Source organism: Clavelina lepadiformis, chromosome 8 (genome assembly GCF_947623445.1).
Source record: "Clavelina lepadiformis chromosome 8, kaClaLepa1.1, whole genome shotgun sequence".
NCBI lineage: Eukaryota > Metazoa > Chordata > Ascidiacea > Aplousobranchia > Clavelinidae > Clavelina > Clavelina lepadiformis.
Window position 1 is genome coordinate 6,634,046 of NC_135247.1, and position 26,043 is coordinate 6,660,088.

General features: G+C 35.4%; 4 protein-coding genes across 6 annotated transcripts; 1 reads left to right on the plus strand and 3 right to left on the minus strand.

The window, feature by feature from the left end:
• Positions 1 to 2,345: 2,345 nt before the first annotated feature.
• Positions 2,346 to 5,158, minus strand: LOC143468898 (DNA-directed RNA polymerases I and III subunit RPAC1-like). Its single transcript, XM_076966372.1, has 2 exons — positions 4,775 to 5,158; positions 2,346 to 4,674 (listed from the first exon to the last, which is right to left on the minus strand). The coding sequence occupies exon 2, from the start codon at positions 3,648 to 3,650 to the stop codon at positions 2,601 to 2,603; it is 1,050 nt and encodes a 349-aa protein (XP_076822487.1). The 5' UTR covers positions 3,651 to 4,674; positions 4,775 to 5,158; the 3' UTR covers positions 2,346 to 2,600.
• Positions 5,159 to 7,451: 2,293 nt separating this feature from the next.
• On the plus strand, positions 7,452 to 12,405 carry LOC143469222 (ubiquitin-conjugating enzyme E2 G2-like). Its single transcript, XM_076966841.1, has 5 exons — positions 7,452 to 7,707; positions 11,169 to 11,250; positions 11,338 to 11,456; positions 11,563 to 11,703; positions 12,034 to 12,405. The coding sequence occupies exons 1-5, from the start codon at positions 7,665 to 7,667 to the stop codon at positions 12,156 to 12,158; spliced, it is 510 nt and encodes a 169-aa protein (XP_076822956.1). The 5' UTR covers positions 7,452 to 7,664; the 3' UTR covers positions 12,159 to 12,405.
• Positions 12,352 to 15,959, minus strand: LOC143469221 (WD repeat-containing protein 88-like). Of its 3 annotated transcripts, none has more exons than XM_076966840.1 (12): positions 15,769 to 15,959; positions 15,148 to 15,277; positions 14,837 to 14,947; positions 14,633 to 14,718; positions 13,906 to 14,108; positions 13,501 to 13,627; positions 13,271 to 13,384; positions 13,115 to 13,185; positions 12,943 to 13,025; positions 12,731 to 12,799; positions 12,571 to 12,663; positions 12,352 to 12,499 (listed from the first exon to the last, which is right to left on the minus strand). In XM_076966840.1, exons 2-12 carry the CDS (start codon positions 15,259 to 15,261, stop codon positions 12,383 to 12,385), a joined length of 1,188 nt encoding a protein of 395 aa, XP_076822955.1. In that variant the 5' UTR covers positions 15,262 to 15,277; positions 15,769 to 15,959; the 3' UTR covers positions 12,352 to 12,382. The 3 variants fall into 3 exon arrangements, with proteins under 3 accessions (XP_076822955.1, XP_076822953.1, XP_076822952.1); XM_076966838.1 differs by having other exon boundaries at positions 15,148 to 15,299; XM_076966837.1 differs by having other exon boundaries at positions 15,148 to 15,959.
• A 2,356-nt stretch (positions 15,960 to 18,315) lies between these two features.
• LOC143469379 (lysine-specific histone demethylase 1A-like) lies at positions 18,316 to 25,384 on the minus strand. Its single transcript, XM_076967055.1, has 12 exons — positions 25,179 to 25,384; positions 24,725 to 24,905; positions 23,156 to 23,262; positions 22,881 to 23,057; positions 21,554 to 21,696; positions 21,163 to 21,391; positions 20,405 to 20,590; positions 20,179 to 20,311; positions 19,744 to 19,949; positions 19,201 to 19,446; positions 18,937 to 19,114; positions 18,316 to 18,606 (listed from the first exon to the last, which is right to left on the minus strand). The coding sequence occupies exons 1-12, from the start codon at positions 25,332 to 25,334 to the stop codon at positions 18,455 to 18,457; spliced, it is 2,094 nt and encodes a 697-aa protein (XP_076823170.1). The 5' UTR covers positions 25,335 to 25,384; the 3' UTR covers positions 18,316 to 18,454.
• Positions 25,385 to 26,043: the final 659 nt, after the last annotated feature.

Here is a 26,043-nt window from a genome sequence, read left to right on the forward strand (position 1 = left end):
ACGGAACCCATTGATGACAAAAACATTTTCTACTGGCGAGGTGTTATCATTGGTCCAGCTAACTCGCCTTACGAAAACGGTCGTTTCAAACTTACGATTATCGCTGGAAGCAATTATCCATTCTCTCCTCCGAAAATAAAATTTGAGACTCGAATCTACCATCCGAATATCAGTGGTGATGGAAGAATTTGCTTAGATCTCCTTCAGAAGAACTGGTCACCAGCGCTTACAATTTCCAAGGCGCTCTTGTCTATAGCGTCGTTACTGAACGACCCAAATCCAGAAGACCCGCTTGTATTTCACGTCGCTCAAATGTATAAGCACGATCGACAACAATACGACAAAATAGCGCAGAAATGGACACAAACTTATGCATCAAGTGCGGACAGTTCCAGCAGCGTTATTACGAAAAACAAATAACGTATAATTATACAATATTGTAACGCTTTTCGGGTCAAATTATAGCATATAGCAGGGGCGGGCAACTTCTTCGGTCGGCGGGCCTGATATGAGAAAATGAAGTACTTGGCGGGCCGGATTTCTGAATAGATTGGAACGCAGCTTTGTCTTATTAATGTTCATGGTCGAAAATGTTTGCTCATAAATGTATGTAGACCCGAACAGAACAAGTAGATTTATGGCCATCATTCTCAGGTTGGCAAACTTGGACTTATTCAGTGACGCAATAGAGGGATTGCGGCAGAATGTGGCCGCAGGCCACATTATCATGTAAGACCGGAAACTGTCTGCGGGCCGCTCAAAATCCCGTCGCGGGCCGGATCCGGCCCGCGGGCCGTATGTTGCCCACCCCTGGCATATAGCCATCTGTTTTCACTGAAAAAGACGTTTTATAAAAATTTTAGACTAGCTTAATGTTGGTACAAGAATTCTGTGTCTTCTCATATGCAACTGAACGTAATTACAATTGAGCGATGACGTATAAATCGCAGAACGCAGCATCACATATAAAATTTACAAATTACATTTTGCGTGATGATACTACTCATATGTAAGTTGACGTTTAAAGATTTTTGCGTCAAAAGTTCTTATTTATGTAGACTTTATTGCCAACTTTTAGCTTTCAATGTTATTTCGTTTAGCTATAAACTCTTAATGAATTTGTAGTGAGTGACGTCACGTGTGGACTTGAGTTACAACAAAAGTAGAACTTTTATTCAAGTTTCAGTGCCCATGCTTTGAAGCAACGTAAATAAACGCTTGTAATGTATTCAGTGTGGGCTTAGAATTGGGACAGAATCTTAGAGGAACAGACAAGTTATTTATATCGAAGGTCAGGAGTAGGCCCTATATTCCAAAAATGAGTCACAAGACAAATATTTTCAAAGATGCAAATAAATAATCAGTTTTCTAAATAATAATTTGCACATTCACCAACTTCGGAACTGCAGGAATGCCAGCACTATAAAATGACGTCATCGGAAATTTCACACCTTGATCACTATTCAATAAAAACTACCATTAAAAAGCTGATATACCATCTCGCAGTTCACCTAACGGTGAAATGTTTTCACAACTTGCAAATATGTGTTAATTGTAGAAATTTCAACTTGGTATAGCAAGAATGTAAAGTTACACTGCTGCGTCAAAAGTGTTCATAAATGCGGAAATCTTACTTAAATGAATGCGTCTTACAAAAAAATTCTTTCACTAGACTACTAGAGGATAATCTACAACTCGCCTATATGCTTAATGCTTACACGTCGATAGACTTCAATAAATGCATAACGTGGCTGCCAAGCTACACAATGCGTATAACAATATCTACCCTACAAATAAATCACTGTTGCAATACAGATTTCGACTTAAAATTCACATCATGGTGTGAATTGCTATTACCATAAGTAATTGGCTTATCTCGTTATTGTATGACATGTTGAGGCGCCTTGTATGCTTGTAAAAAGGCCTAAATTCTTTGTTTATTTTATTATAAAGTGAAATTACAAAAAAAGGAATTAATTGCAAAATCCCGCATGTGCCTTCCTGAAACTTTTTATGTCACTTTTAGTATGCCTTTGGCTATTATTCCATAAAATCCTAATAAATTCACATATCTCTAACTCTTGCAATAGAATGTTATCGTCACGATTACAACTTTGGGTCCGAAAAGTCACATTTCATAAATGTTTACCAACATATTAGGCTAACCTGAACATGCGACCTGCTAGTTTTTAACGCGCCATTTGCTAAGGTAATCCACTAATCTCCGCACTGAAAAACAACACCAGCCATGCTGGCCTCTGATTGGTCTAACAGACTTTTTTCACCATTACGTAAGACTCCAACAAAAGCATGGAGCGTATACGGCTCCTTAATTGATCTTAGAATGATGATGTCTTTTACTTGTATTCAGTGAGCCAATTAGCAACAACAGCAACCATCACTTTCACTCAAAACAACAATTTGGAGCTAATTAGAAAAGACATCGGTAATGTACAATTGTACGTGTTCACATTAACTGAAGAATAATTAGTCTTGATATTAAATTTGAAAATTACCATGGTGACATAAATATATATACTCATTAGTAAAACAACATCATTGGTTGAGATTGGTATGAAATTACTAAGGTCTGCATTAAACTACTCCGTTTCCATATCTTGCTGAGCACTATCCAATTCTGCAAGAAACGTACGGCACTTGGCCATCAAAATTTTAATAGCCTCAGAAACCAGCAAATTAGGAGGCTGTCCAACAGCAGATTCAACAGAGAATATGAAGTGATCTCGCACCTTGCTTAGCTTTACCAGGTCCTTCAAATCTGGATAACGTAGAACTTCTCGACTACATGTATCTTTCCGCGATTCCACCACTCGAGCCTCTTCAATACCATCCTCATTCTCCACAACATCAATCACACCAGGTGAGAAACAACTCTGCAATTTCACAGCTTGTTTTCCATATACCGGTTTCAGTATAGTTATCTCTGGAAGTAGCCTATACGAGGCGGTAGCAACCGGTGAGAACTTGGCATGGTCCTTACCAATTCCCTTGACTGCATGCATTTTTAAATCAATTTGGTGTCCTGGGCGAAGTTTAGCAATCAGTATATCATCATGTACCGGCTTGACAGAGACCAAATCTCTTTGATCTCCTAAGGGATTCCACTTAATATGACTGGAGTACACTTTATGATCCTTATACAAAACACAAGGGTCTGTTGCATCCTTTGGAGCATCAGGGTTTTTAGTGCATTTTACTTTGATTTCAAATTCTAGTGTATCTTCCGGGGATGGATTTTCTTCCATATTAGCTTCCTGACTTTGACGAAATTCAAACATTCTTGCATCAACATCAAGTGGTATAAGTCCAAGTCGGTGAGCAAGCACTTCATCCTGTATAACACTTGTATTGTTGTACATGAATATTTTTTCAATGGCCATGGTAGGCACTTCAGCCAATAAAATGCGTCGAAATGAATTTGCTATAGAAGCATCTATCCCAACCATGTCAAACTGCATTTCTTCTTTATTCATTTCTAAGATATCTATTCGAAATTTAGACTTGAAATCTTCTAAATCCCACGCATCATTATAGCCAACATAACTTCGTGGATAATCTGTAGTATGTACATTATCAATTCCATGCTCGTTTAGAGTAACTCGTGTTCTAATATCTTCAATATGAGCCATTTTCTTAATCTCTTGTAAATATTATGAAAGCCTACTGAGGTGATGAATTGGTTTCTGGTAGTTTTCCCTCGATGAACTGTGCCTTGCGTTCAGCACGTTGTTTAAAAAATGATCTTACAGAGACAGCCACCAATGCACCGCTTACTATAGTTAAACCAATTAAACTTGAAGTAACAACCAGATGTACTCTGTTCAAAATTCGTTCTTTCCTCTCGTAGCTCCACCAGCCCATGACAAGCAAGTTTGTCAGAAAAATATAAGCATTAGTGACTAAAATCTGTGCAAGATAGTAGGTTGCATTACATTTGGTCACTATGAAAGTCAATAAAGTTGATACCTGACAAGGTTACATGAATGTATGTTAGCAAGCAATTCGTAACATCACTTCAATTCCACTATATGATACCCGCAATTCATGAAATTTGAAGCTGGATTTAACTTCTACAATCATTTGGGATGAGCACATGGTTAGTTGTAACAGAAAGGTAGGTAAATAACATACTTACATTTGCTGCTACATGCAACCACAATTATAGCATCATAATCTTTATCCTCGAACTGAGGAAAGTCCCCAGCAACGATTCCTCATCGCTGGAGTCCCAGTTATCATGCTAACCTTTGTGCAAGTTACTACTGATACATGCAGTTATAGTCAGTTTTTGATTTTGTTTATTTGATATTACCAGAATTTGGAACTGATCATCAGGACCACTGGAAAGGAGCAAGTGTCATTAATGCTCTGTCCAAAAGCATTACAACGATAGTGCCACCGGATATCGAACACAGGTGATTTAATTGCAAACACAGCACTCTAACCATTTGACTACGTAGGCTGAGCTGATGGCTCGATTCACTTCCAATATGAACCAATGCCGGCCACTGACCAAGCTAGAAAAAATGGCACTTATCTACGAGATCTCAGGAATGCAGGGCAGGTAAAATCGAGGTGCATCTGGTGCAATTTGCAGTCTGTAATGGCCACAAAGCCAATGGGCTCTCTTTTTCGGCGGTAAGTGTGCAATCTCTATAAAAAAGAATAAAGACAGGGTGCTCATCTTCATTAAGAAACATAAAGACAGACGAGCAAAAGTGAATGTCTGCAATTGTAGAGATCATAACTTTACCTAAAATTGCCATTCAGGTGCACCAAACACAGTCTTGAAAATTCTCAAGGTTGCAGTTAGCACGCTTTCTACTATGGTGCACTGAATAGGTTTATCTCATTATTACAACCCCAAAGGTAACAAATTACTTGCATTCGGTTTATCTTTTGTTCCATTCTATAGGATAAGCAAGAGAAAAAATAATCATGGTCTGATGCTTGTAGAGGCCGGTGTCGAAATATTATGCTGAAATCCGTGTTTACTGACTAGTTAACCGTTTATGCTGTTATATGTGCTATAAATATCAAGCAATTTAAAGACATTCCATATTTTCCAGATCTTTTTTCTCTCAGCGCCCTTTGAAAACTTATGTATGAAATTTTACGGTTATTTTAAATGACTACACAAAATGTACTGGCATTAAAACTCGTTCAATGTTCAATATAAAAATTAATGGAGTTACCTGCTCATGCTGAGGCAAATTAAGGTAACAAATCTTTCCAATTACTTTACTAAGTCTTTCAGTGTCTGTATGTATTAGCAGATACCTATTGCTTTACCACACATATATACAGAAGGAAAACTAACTAATGTGAAATTATATTCATAAAAGTGGATAAGGTTGAAGTTTATGAAATAAGCAAATAGTAGCTTGCTTAAAGTGAGAAGCAAGTCCAAAAACAAGTTGGCTTTAAATCAACGAGTTGTAGTCAGTAAACATAATGGCGAAAGAATTTTTTATAATTCGTACTGGTAAGCAGTTATTGCCAAAATTGTATCGCAAGTTTGGCCCCCTACTAGGCTATGATGAAGAGGGTGGTCATTACGATGTCACAATCTTATAACGATATGCCTGATGATTGGGGTTTGTATTAGGTATGGACATGGTAAAGATTAGCTAATACATTTTGGATGGCATACCGTATGTCTCCAAAAGTAGGTGTAGGTGATTAGTAGTAGGTGAAGCAGATGAAAAAGTATTCTTGTTTTTACTGCTGTTACCGGCACCGGGCTAGGCTAAAGCCAACAGCCAAGACTGCAATGGCTGTTGGTTAGGATTTATATTTACCACAACAAATACATCAATGGTAAGTTAGTTTAGACTTTAGAGCTTATTAACCACAAAATATTCCTGTTATACACTAAAGTACGCTATAATTATACCTGTTTTTCGCTAATTTTAGCGGCATACGTTTTAGCAATTTTAACAAAGTTAGTATCGTTAGAATCGGAAAGAATTTCTCCATCCCGGACAATCTTAATTTTGACGAAGATCCACCACAGCTTCAACTACCGTTGGCTAAACTTACCCTTAATTCGTTACGTAATGATTCGCCAGTCGGTGGCGCAATTATCATCGGATTTCAACGGATGCCGGGGCGGATCTTCCTAAGTATGCTTGCTAAATTTAGAATTGTATATTTCTTTTGTTAAGAAGATATTAAATTTTAACTAAAGACCATAAATTCGTTAGTTTATTTTGTTTGGCGTCTGTTAGACACCACATTATTTGGATTCCCCTTATTTTCTCTCACAATTTTTGTGTTTCCTTGGCGTGGTCTTGTGGCGGCTTGGCTCGCTTTTGTAAAATCCTTACGTCTTTCGTAGAAATGTGTTTTCCAGAACAATTGGAGTTTTTAAACTTTCAGTCCCGCCACATCATTCTTATGAAAGAGTTTTCCAGCTAGTAAATGGAGTTTAAAACTTGCCTTTTCAGAACACTGCAAACTACCGTTGGTATATTTGAAAACTTGCTACGAATAACTTCGTGTGAAAGCTCCTTATTTAGTACGTTACCAGGTCGCTTCCAAGTAACTGTTTCCAACTTAACCAAATTTAATTTGCATTGCAAACACACCGATTTTCACGTTCACACGCTTTGAAATGTTCATGCCTTTTTTGTCATATATTTCCGCCACATCGCAGCACGTTTTATAAGCTTGAACTTTTGTGTGAGACTCCCTCAGAGCCTCAGAACCTCAGTCACAGACGCGAAGTTATAGACATATGTAATACCGTACTACTGTAGTTGTGGTGATTGAATCAGTAGACATCGTGTAAACAGTCACATGACTTGTGTTCTCGGTTATTTGTAATATTGAGAAAGTGTACAGCACCTACAATAAAAGCCTTTTCTGGCAAACGGTATTTGTTATAATATAATACGAACGTTCGGCTATCAGAAAGGTTAGAGAATTCTAACCGCACGCAACAATAGAGTCAGATACTAATGTAGTAGGTTAACTAAGTCAATAACGTAACGTAAGCTAAGACCGATAAACTCTGCATCTGTATCTGCATCTGTCGGCATCAACCTCTACATCCTAAAACGACCCCAACCTCTACAGTCTTATTAGAGGATTTTGTGAGTAAGGTAGGGTGTATAATTTTTTAAAGATCAGAGTTAAAGGCCGTGACATCATTTTTCCGTTAAAAAGTTTTCGGTTTGTTAACAGGAAAGTGATGTAGTTACTAATAAATACGTATTTTTGTTTTTTGTAGGGGGCATATAAGTGCACAAACACAGAATGCCTTTGTATACAAGATTTTAGCTACTTAAATTGTAAAATTATCTGGTTGTGCACTTGAAAATTAGCCCCCGTCATTTTTGTGACGTCTCCTCTATTTGACGTCAGATCACGATGACGTGATATTGTCCAAAATCGGACCGTTTGAGGTGGTTATGCAATTTTGCACTAGATCCAAAAACTTACACTGGCAGCGATTCAATTTTCAGAGTGACTTAGGCTGGAATCTGATATCACTAAAATCTTACAGTGTAGGCTACCAGCCACCACAGTGAACATACTAGGCCTTAAGCCCAAGTGTTCCATAGTGTAATCTGTAGTGTAGCCTAGGCCTACCGATTTAGCTTGGAAAACGATAGATCGATACCGACACAGCCTATAAGATGGTTGGTTCAGCGTTAAAACGTCTTATGGCTGAATACAAACGTAAGTATATAACCTAGATCGTTATCAGTTATAACTTATTAGGTTTTAACTAGGCTGCAATTAAAATCAATGGCCTACACTGTAAAAAATCTTTTCTAATTGTAAGTCAGTGAGACAATTTAGACTAACTATAAGCCATACTTTTCGTTGGAAGACTAACTATTAGTCTCAATTGTCTCACTGACTTATAATTAGAAAAGATTTTTTACAGTGTAACTTGTCTACCTTATGATAATTGCTGATTATTTAATTATGAATAATATCTCTTATTTATTGAATTAAAAACTGCGCTACGAGGATAACTGCATTTCTGCACAGAATTTAAGCTAAACTTTACCTTCTGTCCCTATTCTGTTGCAATCAAAAGTGCTTGTCATATACTTTACCATGAGGTCAGTCTGTATTTCATGGTAAGATTCGCCGAGATCTCGGGTGTGCAGACACGGTATTAAGTCAAGTGTTCAGGTGTGCAACGGCTAACCAAATGTGCAACTGTTCAATCTTTCTTCAGTTCATATCCAGGCTAATACTTGTAATTGTAAATATAAATTTATCTACCCTAGCATAACACCTTAGTGCCTTATCAAAAAATCCTGTGAGCTTGACAAGTTTTCATTGCTTAAATTTGGAAGCAGGGTCTTCACCAAAAGTGCGGGTGCCATTGTTAAATAGCAGCTTGTTGTTTTCAAATAGCGTCCTGAGACTTGCTGACTCAGTAGTTACAGACAAGCTGCTGTTCATGACGTGATCAGTAGCAGGTCAATTTTTCAACAAAGTGTGTGAATGATGTGGATTTGTTCCGATGTTGTGATTTATTCCGATGAAGTGTTCATTAATTTTCAGCAAAGAATATTGCATTGTGCTGTTAATGTTTCGTTTATTGAAATACATATATTTAAAGACCGGTTGTAAGGGTGAGGATAGCGTAACTTATGTTCAGGTTTTGATACTCTTGAACACCCTTGGTATAAACAAATGGTGAGCTGTCAGGTTTTTAACAGCAACCAATAACAGCAGTTACTGAGCAGTAAACAGTAAACAGGGTATTACTTGAAAACAGCAGGCTGCTGTACAACAATAACAGCTGTTCTTATGATAATGCCATAGCCTTTTCAAACTAGTAATCAACCACAGTGCGTGAAGCCACCAGTTGGAGGGTACTACTAAAAAACAGCATGCTGCAATTGGTGATGCCAAGAAAATTTTAGCGTGTTCTCAGTTAAAACTGCTATTGGAAATTTAGCCTATCATTATAGCTGAATGTACGAAGCCAGCAGTGCCCATTCGTCAAGCTTCGATGATTCTAAACATTTTGCAAAGCTTACTTGAAACTTTGGCCCCCCTATGATTATTTATTGAATTGTGCAAAAAGTTTGCTTGAACTTTATCTTGGGTGTTCAGCTGCCCTGAAATACAGACCAGCCATGAGACACTAATCGACAGGCTGATGTCTCATGATTTTTTTACTTTATGTAAATGGCAGCTAAATAGTAAATAATTTCCTAAGAGATAAAGTAAACTTCTGTGTCCAAATTGCCAACTATTAGTTGCAAAAACCTCCTGGGTTCAAAACAATTTGGTTTCAAACACTGAACAGTCATATATCAGTCTGACAAGGCTGTAATCAGTTACAGACACTTCTTGTGCTCATCATGTTACCACAACAAAAAGCAGGCAAAATATTCTAAATTAATATTCTAAAGACCAATAGCACATTACAATAACATAAGTCTATGAAAAGTACTGCTGTCACAAAACGAGAAAAGTGTTATATATTTTTTAGAAGAGATGACCCTTACCGAATTACGGCAACCATTTTCTTAGGTATATACTAAACAATGGAAATTTTCGACCAACTTTCATTACAACTTTTTTAAAATACAAGCGTTGTGGGCGTCGGGCTATAAAGATTTTGTTCCGGTGAATAGCATATGAATTCCTTTACGCGAGTGTAAAGTTTTGAAAATATTTTGCCTAGCCCAGTTCTTATTTTACACCAGTTTGAATCTTAGGTACTGGACTTGTACGATCCGAAGTCACGTTATGTGGTCAGTGTAACATGTGATGTAAAATGCGTATGAGTTTGCGTAGTATCTATTACGTTTGAATGTAATAATTCGGTTTGTATCTACTTCTAGTTGATTATTTTAAACCTAACTAGACATGCAAAACAAAATTAGCCTATGTATGACGCAAACTCTTAAACATTTTACCTCGCATTTTTCTCTAACCAAGTATCTAGATGTCATACCGAACAAGTCCAGTGCGTACGTTTGAAACCGCTGTAAAATAAGAACTAAACAACATACTTAGAATATATTTTTCTTTATCGTTTAAAGGAATTCATGTGGTGTTACATCAGCGAAATTGTTACAGTCCGATCCCTAAAATGTTTGCAATTTAAAAGAGAATCAAAATAGGTTTACAATGTATGTTGTTAAGCATCGGCGATTGAAAAAATCTTGCCACCCAGACAGTAACTCAGAAAACATCTATTGCACCTCGTTGTGATGCCTTGCTTAAACTTAAAACTGTTGTATACTCACATTAAAAGCAGAGTGTTGCTACTTTTTAAATACACCTCATATAAAGTAGGCTTTAACACCGGGAAAGATTAATTTATTTACATATACCTTGTATCAATGGAAGTTTTGTAGTTTCACAAACATCTTGATACGGAAAATTTAACCAGACCAAGAGCCGTATTATGAGCATTGCTCACTATTGGTAAAAAGCTTGCAAACTTAACTTCAGCAATAATGAGCTTTACCTCACTCCCAGCACTCGCTATCTCCACGAGGCCAAGAAATCCAGCTGTGCATATTTAATTGCAATCACATTTGTATGGAGGCTGGACAGTTCAAAAATATTATAACTTAGTGATTTTTCAATAGAAGACTTAAAACCAAAACCAAACGGTAAATAGATTTTTTTAACAATATAGAAATAAGTGATGAAAGCACCAAAATTGTTAGCTTCAGTAATTTTCTCCTAGCTCCAACCAGCCTTTAGTACGATATAAAACCATTTCATGGATGTGTTGCGAAAGTCCAACATTTGTGACAATTTTGAGCTTGGGGATACTGGTATACAGACACAACCTCTTTGAGAAATAAATTCAGAACATGTTTCACATTGACTTCTGTGCCACTTACTGTAATAATACAGTTTGTTTCTTTGGTGCAGTAACTTGCTCTTCTTCTTGTATTGGACTTCAGTAAGTTTCTTGAAATGAGTTTTTGAACACCTCGCCATCGAATAAAACCAGTCCGGTGCAAGTTAACTTGCACAATTTCAGACTAAGCAGCATCAGTGACTCGTGAAGTAATATGGCACTCCATTGTTGTGATGATTTTGCTTTTTATGATCACTATTTTTACAATGGGATTAAACTTAAAAAGCACTATTTCTATTTGTATGGTACAGTCTAAAATAATTGTTTATATTTTGCTAAATTTTAGAACTTTCTTTAAATCCACCCGAAGGTATTGTTGCTGGTCCTGTAAATGAAGAGAACTTTTTTGAATGGGAAGCATTGATACTGTAAGAACATCATAACAGGAAATCATGTATATATGTTGTTTAAGATGTAAATTCTGCATGCATTTTGCAAGTGTAAACACATTTCAGTGGGCCGGAGGGGACGCCGTTTGAGAGCGGAGTGTTTCGTACATCTTTACATTTTCCAACCGATTACCCAATGAGCCCACCAAAAATGAAGTTTATCTCTGACATTTTCCATCCAAACAGTGAGTTCATTACATAGCTAAATCTGTATCATTTCTTTCATATCATATTTAGATAAGTCACCATAAAGGTATACATTAGTACAGGAATGTTTTGTTGTGATTCTAGTTTATCCAGATGGTCGAGTTTGTATTTCCATCCTGCACTCCCCTGGTGATGACCCAATGGGTTATGAAACTAGTGCAGAAAGATGGTCACCAGTTCAAAGCATAGAAAAAATCTTGTTGTCAGTTATGAGCATGTTAGCCGGTAAGTGTAAAAAGAAATTCATTAATGAGGTAAAATCAACATTATAGAAATCGATCAGTTGAATTAATCAAATCAATTAATTGAAATCATTAGCGAAATAGCCTTAACGTCCATAGCTACATTCTTGAAATATCAAGATTTTGATAAAATTAATTTTGAGATCGGGACTAGAAAAAGGGTTAAAATTCTGGGGATTTTTTACGTTGATTTTAAATTACCTAAGCTTTGCACAAACAGTAAGTTAAATGGTAATTGTACGACTAGGGCTCTAATAGTTCAGAATTATTGCTAGTAGTTTGTATGTTAGAAGGTAATTATCTCTTTATGCAGAACCCAATCCTGAATCAGGAGCAAATGTAGATGCATCAAAAATGTGGAGAGATGACAGGGAACAGTTTAATAAAAGAGCTGAAGTACTCGTACGGCAATCGTTAGGTCTACCAGAACAGTTATAACAATACTGGGAAAGCAACAAAAAGGCATTTTTTTGTTTTTCGTATAACACCTCTGTCTGTTAGGAGAGTATTTGTGTTTCCTTTGGTAATGTGCAATTAATGTTCAGAAGTTGGATTTTTATCGTGTTTGGTGTCATTTTTCTTCAGAAAACATGTAGGACTCCAATATTCAATCATAAGTCTCTTCCATAGCAACTGTTCATGTTTGTTTAATGTACTACATGTTAAATATATGGCAATTTGTTTCTTTCTGGATCCGCAAGACGACAGAACACACAAATTCCAATATCTGCAGGATCCTCCAGTTGAGCTATAGAGAATGGCTTGCTACACTTTTCACACTATAACATAAATAACACAATGTTAAATAAGATCGGAAAGATGCAGCATGATTGTAGTAGTAGAAATTTACCTTTACTATTTTTAATCCCATAGCTCGTCTGTTTTCAATTACAGCAGGTATATGATCAGCTTCTTCAATATTCCATAACCTGATGGTTTTATCCTAAAGTGAGTTGCATGATAAATACTGAATTAGGTTGAAACTATTCATTTCGTAATAATAAACATACATCTGAACAAGAAAGAATTGATTTTCCATCACGACTTATGTCAACTCCATTTATCCAACCATCATGTCCCTGTAGATAGAAAGCAGAAAGCACTTCATTTTGGTAACACATAATAGTTCCCAAATCGGTTTAAAAGGGTTGACACACAAAGAGTGATGTCACTTTAACTTAAAATCATGCAGTGAAAAAAGCTTCTTAAAATGCCACATTACCTTTAAAACAACCTTTTTGCATTTGTTTTCGACATCCCATACAACTACAGCACAGTCATAACCTCCGGATATTAAGTGTTGGACTGAAATACATTGAATAATTGATTTTGCCGAATAACGGCATAAAACACTCTTATCAGTAATTAAAAAGAAGTTCATAACATATTGTTACCATCTGAAGAAAACTTGCAACAACTAACAGAACCGTCATGACCTTTGGTAAGATTGAATGCGCCCTGAGATCTATAGAGATGTATAATGATTGATTTATAAATGTGTTACATGGCTTGTAAGTTATGATTAGACTAACCAAACAGTTTTAATCTACCTAAACATTCCTGTAGAAATATCCCACATTTGCAATGATTTGTCCCAAGAAGCTGTGCATAGGAATCGCTCATTTTCAGAGAAGCAACAGCTTGACACTATGTTTTTGTGGCCACTGCAATTATTGAGAAATTAACAAATATAGCCAAAGATCCGGAAGTTTAAATATTGTTTATTAATCTGCTGCTTAACATTATTTACTGATGCAGCAACAAAGTTTGAAGTGATCACCTTAAGGTAATGGTTGTTTTCTTAGAGAGTAAATCCCATACTTTTGTAGTTCTATCCATACTTGTAGTTGCTATTCTTTGACTGTTAGGTGAAAAAACACAACTTGTGGGTGTGCTAGAGTGGTGACCTTAAAGTTAAAAATATATAATTTGGAATTCTTGATTTCAGGACTTAAATAGTTAACAGCTTGGTTACAGGGTTTCCGTAGGACTTTCGTCTTGATGTCAATAACAGTAATGCACTGATTTATCTTTTAATGATTGTGATCTTCTAAAATGGTCATATCTGCTTTATTACATTACAATAAACCTTTAAAAATGGCAGCTGGAAAAAAGCATTTGTTTTTGTGCTCTATTTAACCTTCCACATAGTGTATTTATACCAATGATTTACAATGCAAGGTACCTACTATTTCTTCAATTATGGAGCCATCTCTTAAGTCCCACAATTTCACAGTGTTATTGAAGTCAGTGCATGATAAAGCGTATTTCCCATCTGAAGACAAATCACAAAACATCACAATACCGTCATGACTTGCTCTCCACAAAACATCACCAGTTTCAATGTCAAAATAACATAATGTTTTATCCCAGGATGATGAAAGTAACCTGCAGAGATCACAAAAAGGTGCCTTTAGCAAACCAGTTGTAGACTATTTTGCATTGAGTCGTCAAAACTGTATGAACCATATGACAGATTTGAAATGACTCGAGTCAATTTTGTGCAAAGACTTAAGTTTAGGATATTACACAAAAGCCTTGATTTGATTATATCCAATTTTCAATAAGATTTTACTTAATTTGAGTGGTTTCTTCTTGATTACGTTTCAGCATTAAGGTAAAACTGTCTCTGTTCATCTAAACACCTTAAATTTAGGTCCAATTGAAAATTATTTGTCTACAAACGGGGGCAGCGATACAAAGCAAAATTTAACGTTTTTTTTGTATAGAAATGGTAATTTTGGTTTCTATAAAATGGTTTGACTTCAGATATCAAATGATTTGACTCAAATCTTATTTCCCAAATGACTTGACGTGATTTGCAACTTGTGTTTAATGATTTGGTTGTACATATACATACATACATAACTCTTACATATAACAACTTATTTTGCTGAATTTGTTGTTCTTACTTTGATTCATCTGGTGAAATCTTACATCTTGTTACAGGTAACGTGTGGCTTGTAAAGGTTTGCATAACTTTATTGGTGAATATATTCTGCAAAAGAACACATATTAGTTATCAATCATATAAATGCCATTGCATACTGATTCAGAAAAAAGCATATTTCATAAAAATTTTAAACTGATGAGTGCGTGATTGATTTAATTCTAACCCACAACTGAGAATTTCCATCTTTTGATGCACTCAATATACGTTCGCCAGACATGCAAAATTGACAGCTTGTCACTCCTTGTTGGTGGCCTCTCAACACTTTAAAAGGGATCTACAAAGCAAAGTGAAAACCTTTAAGCTGCTTAAACGTCCTCCTCTATTTAACACAAGCTTTAAGAAATATGTTAAAATTAGACGTAAATTAATCCTTCAAAACTTAATATTAAATAGTGACAAGTTAAGCGAATATTAAATAAAACATCAATATTGCATTAAACCAAATTTATATGTATAAAGAATTCAACTTTTTACCTGTGAAAGATGCTCATTTTCCCATAAAGCATTTGCTGAATTTGCGTTAGGCACAGTACCGGTATTCTCCTCAACCGCTTGTAATTTACATTCACTTTTGCTTGTTACAAGCATTTGTTCGAATTGTATACTGTATTTATATAGATTTTAATCTGTCGATGAGAAATGGACACTTTCCTACTTACAGCCGCAGTTTTTTAAGGTGTCAAGATGTTTTTGATCGCCTATACTTAACATTAGAAATTGATGACCCATTTTGATTCTTTTTTAAATTACAAGCGTTTTGGCCATAAGATTGTACGGATTTCACTTGGGTAAGTAGCATATGAATTCTTTAAACACGACAAAGACAAGATCTATAACATTTAGCCTTGCTCTTGCTATAGGCAACATATTTCTAACATTTTTTCTTTATCGTGTAAAGGAATTTATATGCTACTCACCTTCAAGAGTGAAACCTTTACAATCCAATGCCCAGAAAGCTTGAACTTTAAACAAAGTGGTTTAACAATTTCGATTTTCAAGTATAGCCAATTGAAAATATCTTGCCACCCAAAAAAATAGCAGCCGTGAACAACTCTATATATATATATATACTGTATAGCAGTTAGGCATACATACCGATACCACCACCGGTTATTTCGGCATAAGTGTTATTGGTGTTATTTCAATAAACTTGCTGAACATTCACAGAGCATTCAAATAACATGAAACTGTAGCCTTCTTCTTAAAATCATTTCATTAAAAAACAAAAAAGTTAGTAATAACACAAAGATTTGCTAAACTGCATTTAGAACTAAAGCTAATAGAGTTAATGGAGAAGCTTAGTTTGAAGGGATAACCAAAAACATAAACGTTGTCGTGACAATGCGGGAGCTACTATGCGCAATCTAAGAAAAGTTAAAAGTAACCTTACTGAAAGTGTTATTTATTAAATGGATTGTGTTCTTCATTGCGATAACTTAACTATCATAAAAGATTACACAAGCGAAACTTGTTTAATTTATAAATTGATTGGTTCCATAAAAAAATTCCCACTACACGAAGTTACTTTTTATTTTTTTCATGTTTTCTGAACCGTGTTAACCAAATTATAAAGGAAAAAAAAAACTGGATATAGTTTGGCACTCTGAAGGTTAACTTAATATTTTTCGACACGAGCTTTCGCAAACATAAGCTTCTTTCGTTAAGTTTTCTATGAAATGGCAAAAAATATTTCAAAATTTCTAGGTAAGGATCTGCTTGGAAACAATAATTTGAACTGTGAAGTAATATATACATGCATCCAAACAATTAAAAAATACTTGATGGCGTAACAGAATAAAATAAATCGGTAAAGGAAAGGAAAACGGAATAAAGCCGTATTAAATGTCAAATAACGGACATTTATTTATGAAGTCCCATAAAACCGGCATCTCTGTTAAGGCGGTCATTAATACAATTAAAGAAGTGAATGGTGCGCCGTTCTTCAAATTAATTTTCGTTATACAGTGATTCGTAAGTCGTTGATGTTTTGGCCCGGTGAGTTGAAATGTTCAGCTACTGGTTTGTGGTAATGTTCAGGACGAATATTGCTTCTTTGACCCGTAAATCGTTTCCTCAAGTTTGATCCTGTTCCTCCCACGTAAATTGCCTTGGGACAGCGTTGACAGCAGATGGCATAGGTGACGTTAGTGCTGTTGCATTAAAATCTTCCACTGATGAGATGCGTAAATCCATTTGGGCCGACTACACGGTCAGTTTTGTGGATGTACGGACACAGTTGACATCTGGTGTGTTGGCTTTTTTATGCCATACTTTTTCATGTAATCTCATTCATCCAATACTTTGTCATGGTTGTAGGGTACAAAATTAATTTAACTGATTCATAAGCCGATCAATATGTGTTGTTTTTATCTGTATGTTTGATTAAGTATCTTGCAATTCGTTAAAATTGTGAAGAAATAGCCTACATAGACCGGCGTTCAGGTAAGTTACTTTACTAATGTTAAACAATTTTAGGTGCGGATTGATAAAAGTTCTCTACAATGATTATCCAAGCTTTGAGTAATTTTGTGTAACTGTATAATTTATTTAACGTGTTTGTAATTTTATTTTGTATTCACCCAATTATCCAGACTCAAGTTTATTACGTGTAGGATAAATTACATACGCAATTTTGTGTACGTGTTCACATTTACAAGTTTTCCTATGTGTTCAAAATTGCGAATTCTAAATTTTTTCTCGCCAAACCATGCATGACAACCCTCTGGTAAACATTGTTAGCCACTTGAACAGGTTGGAAACGGAAAGGGGCAAGTAGGGTCGTTGGGCAGATTAACGAATAGTGGTAAATGTTGCAGTTGCCACAGGTTCTACGTTGAGCTCGCTCAACAAAATTTTATGTTGAATGAAGTTGATGAACTTTTTCATTTTACGAAATTAACTCATTTATCAATAATCTCTTCTTATAAAATTTTGGCTAGTAGAGCACACTTGAAAAAGTTTGAACTTTTGAACCTACCTTGAAAACAGCTATCAATAACTAAATCATTAAACTCGAGTCACAAGTCAAGTCATTTACCTTTCAAGACTAAGTGGAGTCTACTGTTAGAAGTGACTTGAGTCAATTGATATTCGAAACCAAGCAAAACGGAAGGCTAAAGTGCCATTTTTCTCAACCAGAAACGTTTAGGATTATTACATAGCTTACCTCATTTGATTTCACGCACGTGTCACTATCATAATAAAGTAATCGTAGACAAATAAATTCATTGTAAGTTACACTGCAATGTGTTTACACGAAAAAGCAGAGATTCTTTTTACTTTTATAACGAAAATTAATCAAAAATAACAGATTTCAGGCAAATCGAGTCATTTTAAATATCGACTCGAGTCAAGTCTTTGAAAAAAGTGATTTGAGTCATTGTGATTCTGACTTTATGATGGCTATACAATGACTACTTTAAAATTTTACCACGGGCATCGTATTGGTTAATCCGGCCCTGGGCTGTAAGGGGACTGAAGGAACTATTTCTAAACGAACTGGTAGCTGATCTCAACTACTTCGGTCGTATGACTTTGTGCTGTCGTATCACTTTTATGAGACCCTGTATTGTTTTCATGGACAATCACTCCAGTTGACCGAAAACCCTGTAACGTGGGTAAAAAATTTTTCCACCTTTGTAACACGGGTAAGTATATCAATATTTTCATCTATCTTGACTTACGAAAATGCTCCATCCTGCCTAGGCAAGATACACACGAAAACTGGCAGACATAAAGGCAGTGAAAGGGAAGCAGAAACTACTAAAATATTAACGAGAAGTCAATTTTCAACTGCAGCTTCATGCAGTATCTTATTTGGAACAGGAAGAGTGGGTGGATCCATAAATACTTTAGCTATTCGAGCTGCTTCGCGGAAACCACTTAGAAGTGCACCATGTACAGTGGCTGGATAATTCCTCATTGTGTGTTCTCCTGGTACAAAACATACAAAAAATAATAAGTAGGCTAACGATATTTTCCAAACCAGAAACAGGGACAACATAAAAAACAATTTGCAATGTGACGTCACAGCGATTAGTCCAATTACAGTGGACATTAATGTTAATAAGGCAGACTCTGATAGGGATTTGACTAACACTGCCAGCTTTTAATCGAGGGTTACCTATGAACTAGCAGCGCAAATTTGCCGCCTTTGTTATACTGACCCATACTGTCTCACTTTTCTTTAATAAAATAGTTCATTTAAACAAAAAACGGAGCTATCGGGGATAAGAGACGACAGAGAATAGAGCAGGAACTTACCAGCAAAACATAATCTTGGAATGCCCATTTCAGACATTTTTTCGATTGGTGTTCTTTTTGTGTCAACAGGTGCTGCCATGATATCATAATCTTCCCCTGACGATCCAGTTGCCACGTAGGAGTAACTACCTCGACTCCATGGTTCCGAACCCCATCTTGTAACAGTGTAACTTAAAGGCTGAAATACAATAAAGCGGGGTTCGAAAACAAGTAGTGTTGTATACACTCTTGTGACTAAGTTATCCTAACAGCATTGTAACTAACCTCAGGGACATTACTTGGTCCAAATATTCCTTTCAAAACTGCAATTGTGCGGGATATAACCACACCATCTCCGACATGTTCCATTACATTTGCTGCCTCCCCAGCTACTAATGCGATAAGGACAGGTGCACGATATATGGCCCAAAATAAAAATAATTCTCCTCTTGAACTAGTTGTAGATCCAATATGCCCAAACAGGTTGGATGAAGATGCATCCCAAAAGGCTCGATCAAAACACAACACAACCTGCATTCAATCATTTACATAAAATTAAAAATAACGAATCCCATGTGTGAAGGATACCTAAGTACTATGAATCTTTACGTGTTACTGGTATAAGTGACTGTTGAAAACCCCAATTTATCGGAACGTAAAAAAAACATTACTGCACATTTTGGAAGAGCATTTTGCATTAGTGTTATGAGATTAACTAATTCGTACCAAAAAAAATCATAACAAAAGCAGCAGAAATGAAGGGTTAACAAAATGAATTTATTTCATTTTAAAGTTTTCAATATTCATCCAAAGACTCAATTGTCTTACCTTGTTTAAATTTCCAAAGCCCATTCTATTGATGGCTTCTGTTTTCCAACTAGGTAAGGGTGGGTCAAACTCTACATCAGGTCCGTGATCCAGCTGTGGGTCAGGAGGTCGCAAGACTCCAAGAGGAAGAGTACAGAGAACAATATCACAATCAAGGGTGGTCGGTGGAGAATTGACTTGGGTGGACTGAACCACAACCTGGCAACCTTTCCGTAAAACATGCAACGCTTATGTGAGCTGTAGTACATTATGTTTTAATTCTTAAAAGATTTTCTCAAAATTTTAACTTGCGTTGATCTTTAAATTTAAAACAAATGTGTTGCTTTTATGCTTTAGTAATGAGAGACATGACAACCCATCACCTCAACAAAAGTCACTTGTTCCAATGAAATAGCCAAAGACATATTTCATTCAAAGTACAAGAATTGTAAATACCATTTTGCCCATATGTAATCTTTCTAACCGCTGTGTTGAGACGTATATCAAGCGAGTCAGCATAAGCTGAAGGTAAACTAGAATAACCATTGCGAACCACCAGATGACTACCGCTGAATTCATATGCATCATCCTAATTGCGCAAAGCATAGTTAAAACTTCGAGTTTTTTCATTTCTGCAAAATTATTTCCAGCTGTCATAATTACTCAACGTCATTGAGAATACCTGATTCCAATGTTTCAAGCTGAGCTTATTAAGGGGGGTGGCGTTTGCAAACTCCAGATTAGCTAAATGCCAATCCAATAGCTGACGATCTTTCGATGACAAGTATATATCACTGGGCTGATTATGTTCCATTGCAACGATTTCTGATTCCAGATTTAAACGCTTTTCAGTCAGTTCGTCATACACCTAAGCAAAGTAAATCTTAGGGTGGGTTATGTTATGAGCAAATCTCATAAATGAAAGGATAAAAATTTGTCAAAAAACATTTTGTGCATTTTTGATTTTGTGCTAATTGCCATAATTAGCCCTTATTCCTATGGAATTCTTGTGTAAATTTGATGATATTATAATGTTATTAGTGTTCTATTTCGTGTGTTTACCAACAAATGCTGTGCCTTATTTTGGTCGTGTTTAGTATATTTCCATCCCACCCATTTCTATTACTTCCAAATTACGTCAAGCGTTACCACAGCGCACAATGCGCTCTCTCGTAACGGCGTTCCCGTTTTTACAGTGATATAGAATGAATCTCTGATATGTGCTCTGAAAGCAGTAAATGTTTTGTTGTGAAGCAATAATACAACTATATTCAAGAACACTCTTAGTTTGGTCACTGTAATGCTCAACTGGTCTATCAATGGTTAACGAACACACAAATCAACAGTCAGATAAACGAACAATCAAATAATTAATTACAACCAAGAATCCTAGTTGGCACAATTTAATGATTGGAACACTCTTAATGACAACTGACAAACCTTGCAAGCTAATTTCCATTCTCGTAATTTGCACCTTTTCTCAAATTCGTTTGGGATGTTATTTTCGCTCTTCAAGGAATCACTAAGGTCTTTTACATCCACTTTGTACTGTTTTGATTTTTTCTCAAGATCAACCATTTGCATCAAGACATCTTTCAACTGCTCATGAAGTTCATGTATTTGCTGCCAGTGTGCAATGAGCTGATCTTTAACTTTCTTCTCTTGAATCCTAAAAAGATCCATTTCAAGATGAATAGAACATACATTTTAGTTCAAAACCCATGAGGATTGTCTGCAGATGGAAACAATTCGCCATACCAAAGTCCCTATGCATTACAATAATAACAAAGATGACTTACTTGATGTGTCTTATCTTATTGTAATTACTTACTGGATAATTAGCTCAAATGCTTGACCCAAAGAAAGTTGTTCTCCTTTGAAAGAATCAATATTCAATTCATGGCTGAGATGAGCAGTCGCTTCAAGAAGTTTATTAAATTCTTGTTCAACCAGAACATCTTTCTCTTTAGGAACCTAAAAAAGTTATCCTTCTGAAATCATTTGAAATGCGTTTCATTAAAAGTACATATGAATACAACCTACAGGCACTCCCCAACTGACAAACAAGTTACATTTTAATTTCCAAGCAACCTTTCGCATTTCAAATTTGTTTATAAGTTGATCAATGATAATTTATATGTAGTGTGAAGCAATACAGAACTGTTATACAGTGTATAGTGCAGAATGTAATTGTCAAACATTTATCCAAATAGCCTATTGTATGAAGCATAACAAAGTTGCTGCTATCTTATTTAAACAAAAAAACAAGGATGTGTAATGTCTAATATTTGTTTGATTAATAATGACAATACGCTATCACCAACCGAAATTCACAAAGGCATGGAGAATACTCTACCATACAACGTTCCCTCATGCAACATAGTCAAAAAGGGTATCTGATTTCAAATGAGGCTTAAACAACATAGAAAATGACTGTTGTCAAGAAAGGGATGCCACTGTCACCACTCAAGAAGTCACAAGAAAATTTATGACATCTTACTCACAGATTGATATTTGATTGAACATTATGTTGTGACAGAGTTAGGCATGTCCACTTACAGGGATGTGTTCATGCAATTATGCACAACCACCTTGAAATGAAAAGGGCCAAGCTAGATAGGTCCTAAAACTTTTTGGACCTGAACAACAGCATCACACGAATTTGCTTGATTCTTGCTATCAATAATCATTGAGGCTTCTAACTTGTTCAACGTCTGCTCTATTACTGTAATCTGGCTCAATCAGATAGATGAATAGATACTGCTATTTATTCTCCAAGATGAAAAAAGAGTACAACGATTAATATTTTGCTACGGATGAAGTACGGTTTTCCAAATACACCTCTATCACAAGTCATTTCTGTGATAGAGGTGTATTTGGAAAACCAGGACTCAGGTTTTTACAAAAATGGGGTCTGTAAGCTTCACAAGTCACAACCTTTGAAATATATATGTGTGCAAACTTTCAAAGGGATTACATTGAAAAAATACATCAGTAAAATTTGTTGTAAAAAGCTTTTGTATCAAGTTTAAGTATTATCACCTCTCATATTTGCAATTGCAGTACGTGTTGTTTGTTGTGGATGTTCAAAATCTAGGAGTGCCTGCATTAAGCATTTTGCATAGATTTCATAATATAATTATTGAAAGAGCTTATACCCTTGCTCCTCCGGTTTCATATAAAGGGCAATCTTGCTTTATTTTGTGAAGTTCCATATTTATTTGCTTGCTGATGACAGTGATTGGATTTCCTCCCAATCCTGTAACAACCATTGCACCAAGATCGGCAACATATTTTCCTTTACGGAAAGTGGAAATTCTCCCACCAACTCGATCCTAAACATTTCTCAAACTAATCAATTTTCAAACATGAAAATGCTTTTTTTCAAATTTTACATATATGTATGTATTGTGAAGCATAATTAATTTCTTACCCTTGCCTCTACCACAATCACTTCCACCCCAAATGATGTCAGTTGCCTTGCTGCAGCTAACCCAGCAATACCTGCACCAACCACGATCACCTTCCCCTTCTTAAGTCCTAGTTGAAAATTTGGTTTATTTGGCAATGTAAAAGATCATTGTAAAAGTATATTGAAATTATGGCCTAATGTTAAAGTTGCACATTGATATAATTTAAATAATTATGAAGTAGTTTGTAATTACTTCATTAAACCCATACACAGTTAACAGTAGAACCTGCTTAATACACAATTACCAATAATACCAATGCAACAAGAGGAGGATTTTTAAACTAGTGCCTAAAAAATATGGACGAAAATACCAAAATGTACAAATAAACGAATAATGTTTAATGATTGTATCGTATATACTGTATATCTTTTTCCAGATAAGAAGTGTAGCAACAGAAATTGTTAGTTGATGATGCATACAATTATTACCAATGAACATTACATTGTTATACAGTAATGCTTTGTGATGTGATAATAAAACATTTATATATATGTTTTCATTTGTGCACTTTTTTCTATGATAAAGCTATGAATTTGTTTTGTCCGAATCAAACCTGCCTAGGGCAACAATTAAGCAAACTAATTTGCGCAGAGCGACCCATGACAATTGAATGACATTGACAGACAAATTCTTGAGATATACAGACTAAAGCAAAAAATTGTCATGGAAGGGATTGCTAGTTCAGACAAGGTCTTTGTTTGTTCTTGGTTCAAACAAATTTTGAAATTGGAAACAAAAGAAATTGATTGGCTGTCAACATAAGGCAATTAGTTCTTAATTTACATTTATTTCCTGTTGCAATTTATTGTTTGCAAAAGTAGAATTTGCTGAAGTCACTACTTGTAGGGAAACAAAAAAGTAGAGAAGTAGGTGAACTGGCAACTCCGGCAATTAGCAACATAATATGCACAGACCAACACATACTTGAGAGCCCTCTTTTTCTAGGAAAGCTGAACATTTAAAAAAATTGAATAATGCAAAAAAGGAAGCAAAATTTGGGTTGTTGTTTGGAATATTTTGCGCAGTTCATTTAAATTCTCAACTTGCAATACTATCGACAACAAAAGCACATTTTGATTGTTCTTTCGTATCGCACAGATTAAACCAAAGTAAAAGGACAAAACAGTGTCTCCATGGACACAAATTGTGATTCATAATGGGGTTATAAATATTACATCACCAAAAATTGTAGATAGCTAAGCTAAATCACTGCAGGGTAGTCAAACCAGATGAAAAGTTTACAACGTAATCGTGGTGGCAAAATTTTTAGAAATCTGATTAATTTAGGCAAATAATTCCATTCAAAATTAGCAAAACGTTAGCACAATCGTTTGAAACTGTTTGTTTGTTTTTTATTTTATATTGACTCAATTATGAAATAACTAACATTACACCAGATTAACGCTACAACAAATATATAATGCGTTACTGTTCAATACAGAGGCCACCTTTCTAGTACTGTAGTCTATAAATAATAAAAATACAGTATATTTGCAATAACTTTTTCTGTAAAATGTTTTTAATCTTACTTCTGATAGGATGGATTCTTTTAAATATTCCAAAGTTGATATAACCATGCATTTCTAAATATTTGTGAATTTGCAAACTCATTTGCAGGTAATTCTGAGAAGGCATATTTGTTTCACTGATAGCTTGAATTGCCATTTCATAAATGATTTCCAGCTTTGGGTTTTCCAACCATAATTGCAACTGAAACAAATTATGTTAGTAAGAATCATTAATATCCATTGATCTTTAATAAAACTTAATGACATTGAATATGAATGCCTACTGTAAGCACACAGACAAACAGATAACAAAGTTTACATGCATGGCAAATGTACACATATTTCTAGAGACATTAAAAAATCTAATAAAAACAGTAAGTGATTAAATTACACTTTAAGTGAATCTATTAATTAATTAGCTAAGCACAGACCTTTCCACAGTAAATATGGTAAAAATTCGGCAAAAGTAACTTACAATTTTATTTCGAATAAACAGAAAAGTTTTCCGTGCTTCAGCAGAACCACTCGTTATTTCAGGAAAAAGTGTCTTTTCTAAAGGAGAAAGGTCATTGTGTGGTAAACGGCTTTGAAAAGCAGCCTCAACTAAATTAACAGTCGAAGATTCATCCATTCTGTATTACAGCCTAATACAATATGGTTTCTAAATCAAGAAAAAACACTTTTTTACCAATGACATGCATTGATAAATAAAACAACTTTTTTTTAAACCATATAAGCCTATAGCTTATGAGAGGTAGCACAAAATTGTTGTTTTTACAGTAATTTCATTGCGATACTGTTAAAAGTAAGCTGGGTCTATACATCAAAGTTAAAATTTCTCACATTTTCCAAATAACTTTACTTTTGCACTCCTACATCAGGATCGAGTGTTGAGGAATTATATATTATATCACAATTTGTCAATACTCAATCCTGGCATGGGAGTTTGAAAGTAAAGGAGACACCAAAATTGGTTACAGTAGTCACCGCCTCAGGACCGTACCATTTTGAGCATGTTAAGCGGAATTGCATGTTTTCGTCAATCTAGAGCCTATAAATAACTGTACACAATACCCACACACAACAGGATTGTTTGTTGGTGCATGCAATGCTCGGCTCTTTTTCAGCAGCTCAATTTTCACGATCATATCTTTGCACACCCTACTGACCATTTTTAAATCTATGGTAGGCCGGATAAGTCTCTTACACAATAACAAAATAATACAGTTTCAGCGATTTTTTTATCGCTTTTGGCTGCACACTTCTCTAAAGTTTTCACGTTACTGTAGTTCTTAAAATTCTGAATCTTTCACACACTGCAAGTCTGCAACAGTTACAGT

Bases quoted from the DNA above. Each gene is read 5' to 3' on its own strand.
- LOC143469379 (XM_076967055.1), bottom strand. From the start codon at position 25,334: ATGGATGAATCTTCGACTGTTAATTTAGTTGAGGCTGCTTTTCAAAGC. The intron at 23,263-24,724 runs GTAAGATTAAAA...ATTTTCAACTAG, and splicing joins AAGAATCCATCCTATCAGAA to GACTTAAGAAGGGGAAGGTG. The intron at 19,950-20,178 runs GTATTTACAATT...TTTTACGGAAAG, and splicing joins GATTACATATGGGCAAAATG to GTTGCCAGGTTGTGGTTCAG.
- LOC143469222 (XM_076966841.1), top strand. From the start codon at position 7,665: ATGGTTGGTTCAGCGTTAAAACGTCTTATGGCTGAATACAAAC. The intron at 7,708-11,168 runs GTAAGTATATAA...GCTAAATTTTAG, and splicing joins TCTTATGGCTGAATACAAAC to AACTTTCTTTAAATCCACCC. The intron at 11,251-11,337 runs GTAAGAACATCA...AACACATTTCAG, and splicing joins GAATGGGAAGCATTGATACT to TGGGCCGGAGGGGACGCCGT.
- LOC143469221 (XM_076966840.1), bottom strand. From the start codon at position 15,261: ATGCTTGTAACAAGCAAAAGTGAATGTAAATTACAAGCGGTTGAGGAG. The intron at 14,948-15,147 runs GTAAAAAGTTGA...TTTGCTTTGTAG, and splicing joins AAAATGAGCATCTTTCACAG to ATCCCTTTTAAAGTGTTGAG. The intron at 12,664-12,730 runs GTATGTTTATTA...AACTCACTTTAG, and splicing joins CAATTCTTTCTTGTTCAGAT to GATAAAACCATCAGGTTATG.
- LOC143468898 (XM_076966372.1), bottom strand. From the start codon at position 3,650: ATGGCTCATATTGAAGATATTAGAACACGAGTTACTCTAAACGAGCAT.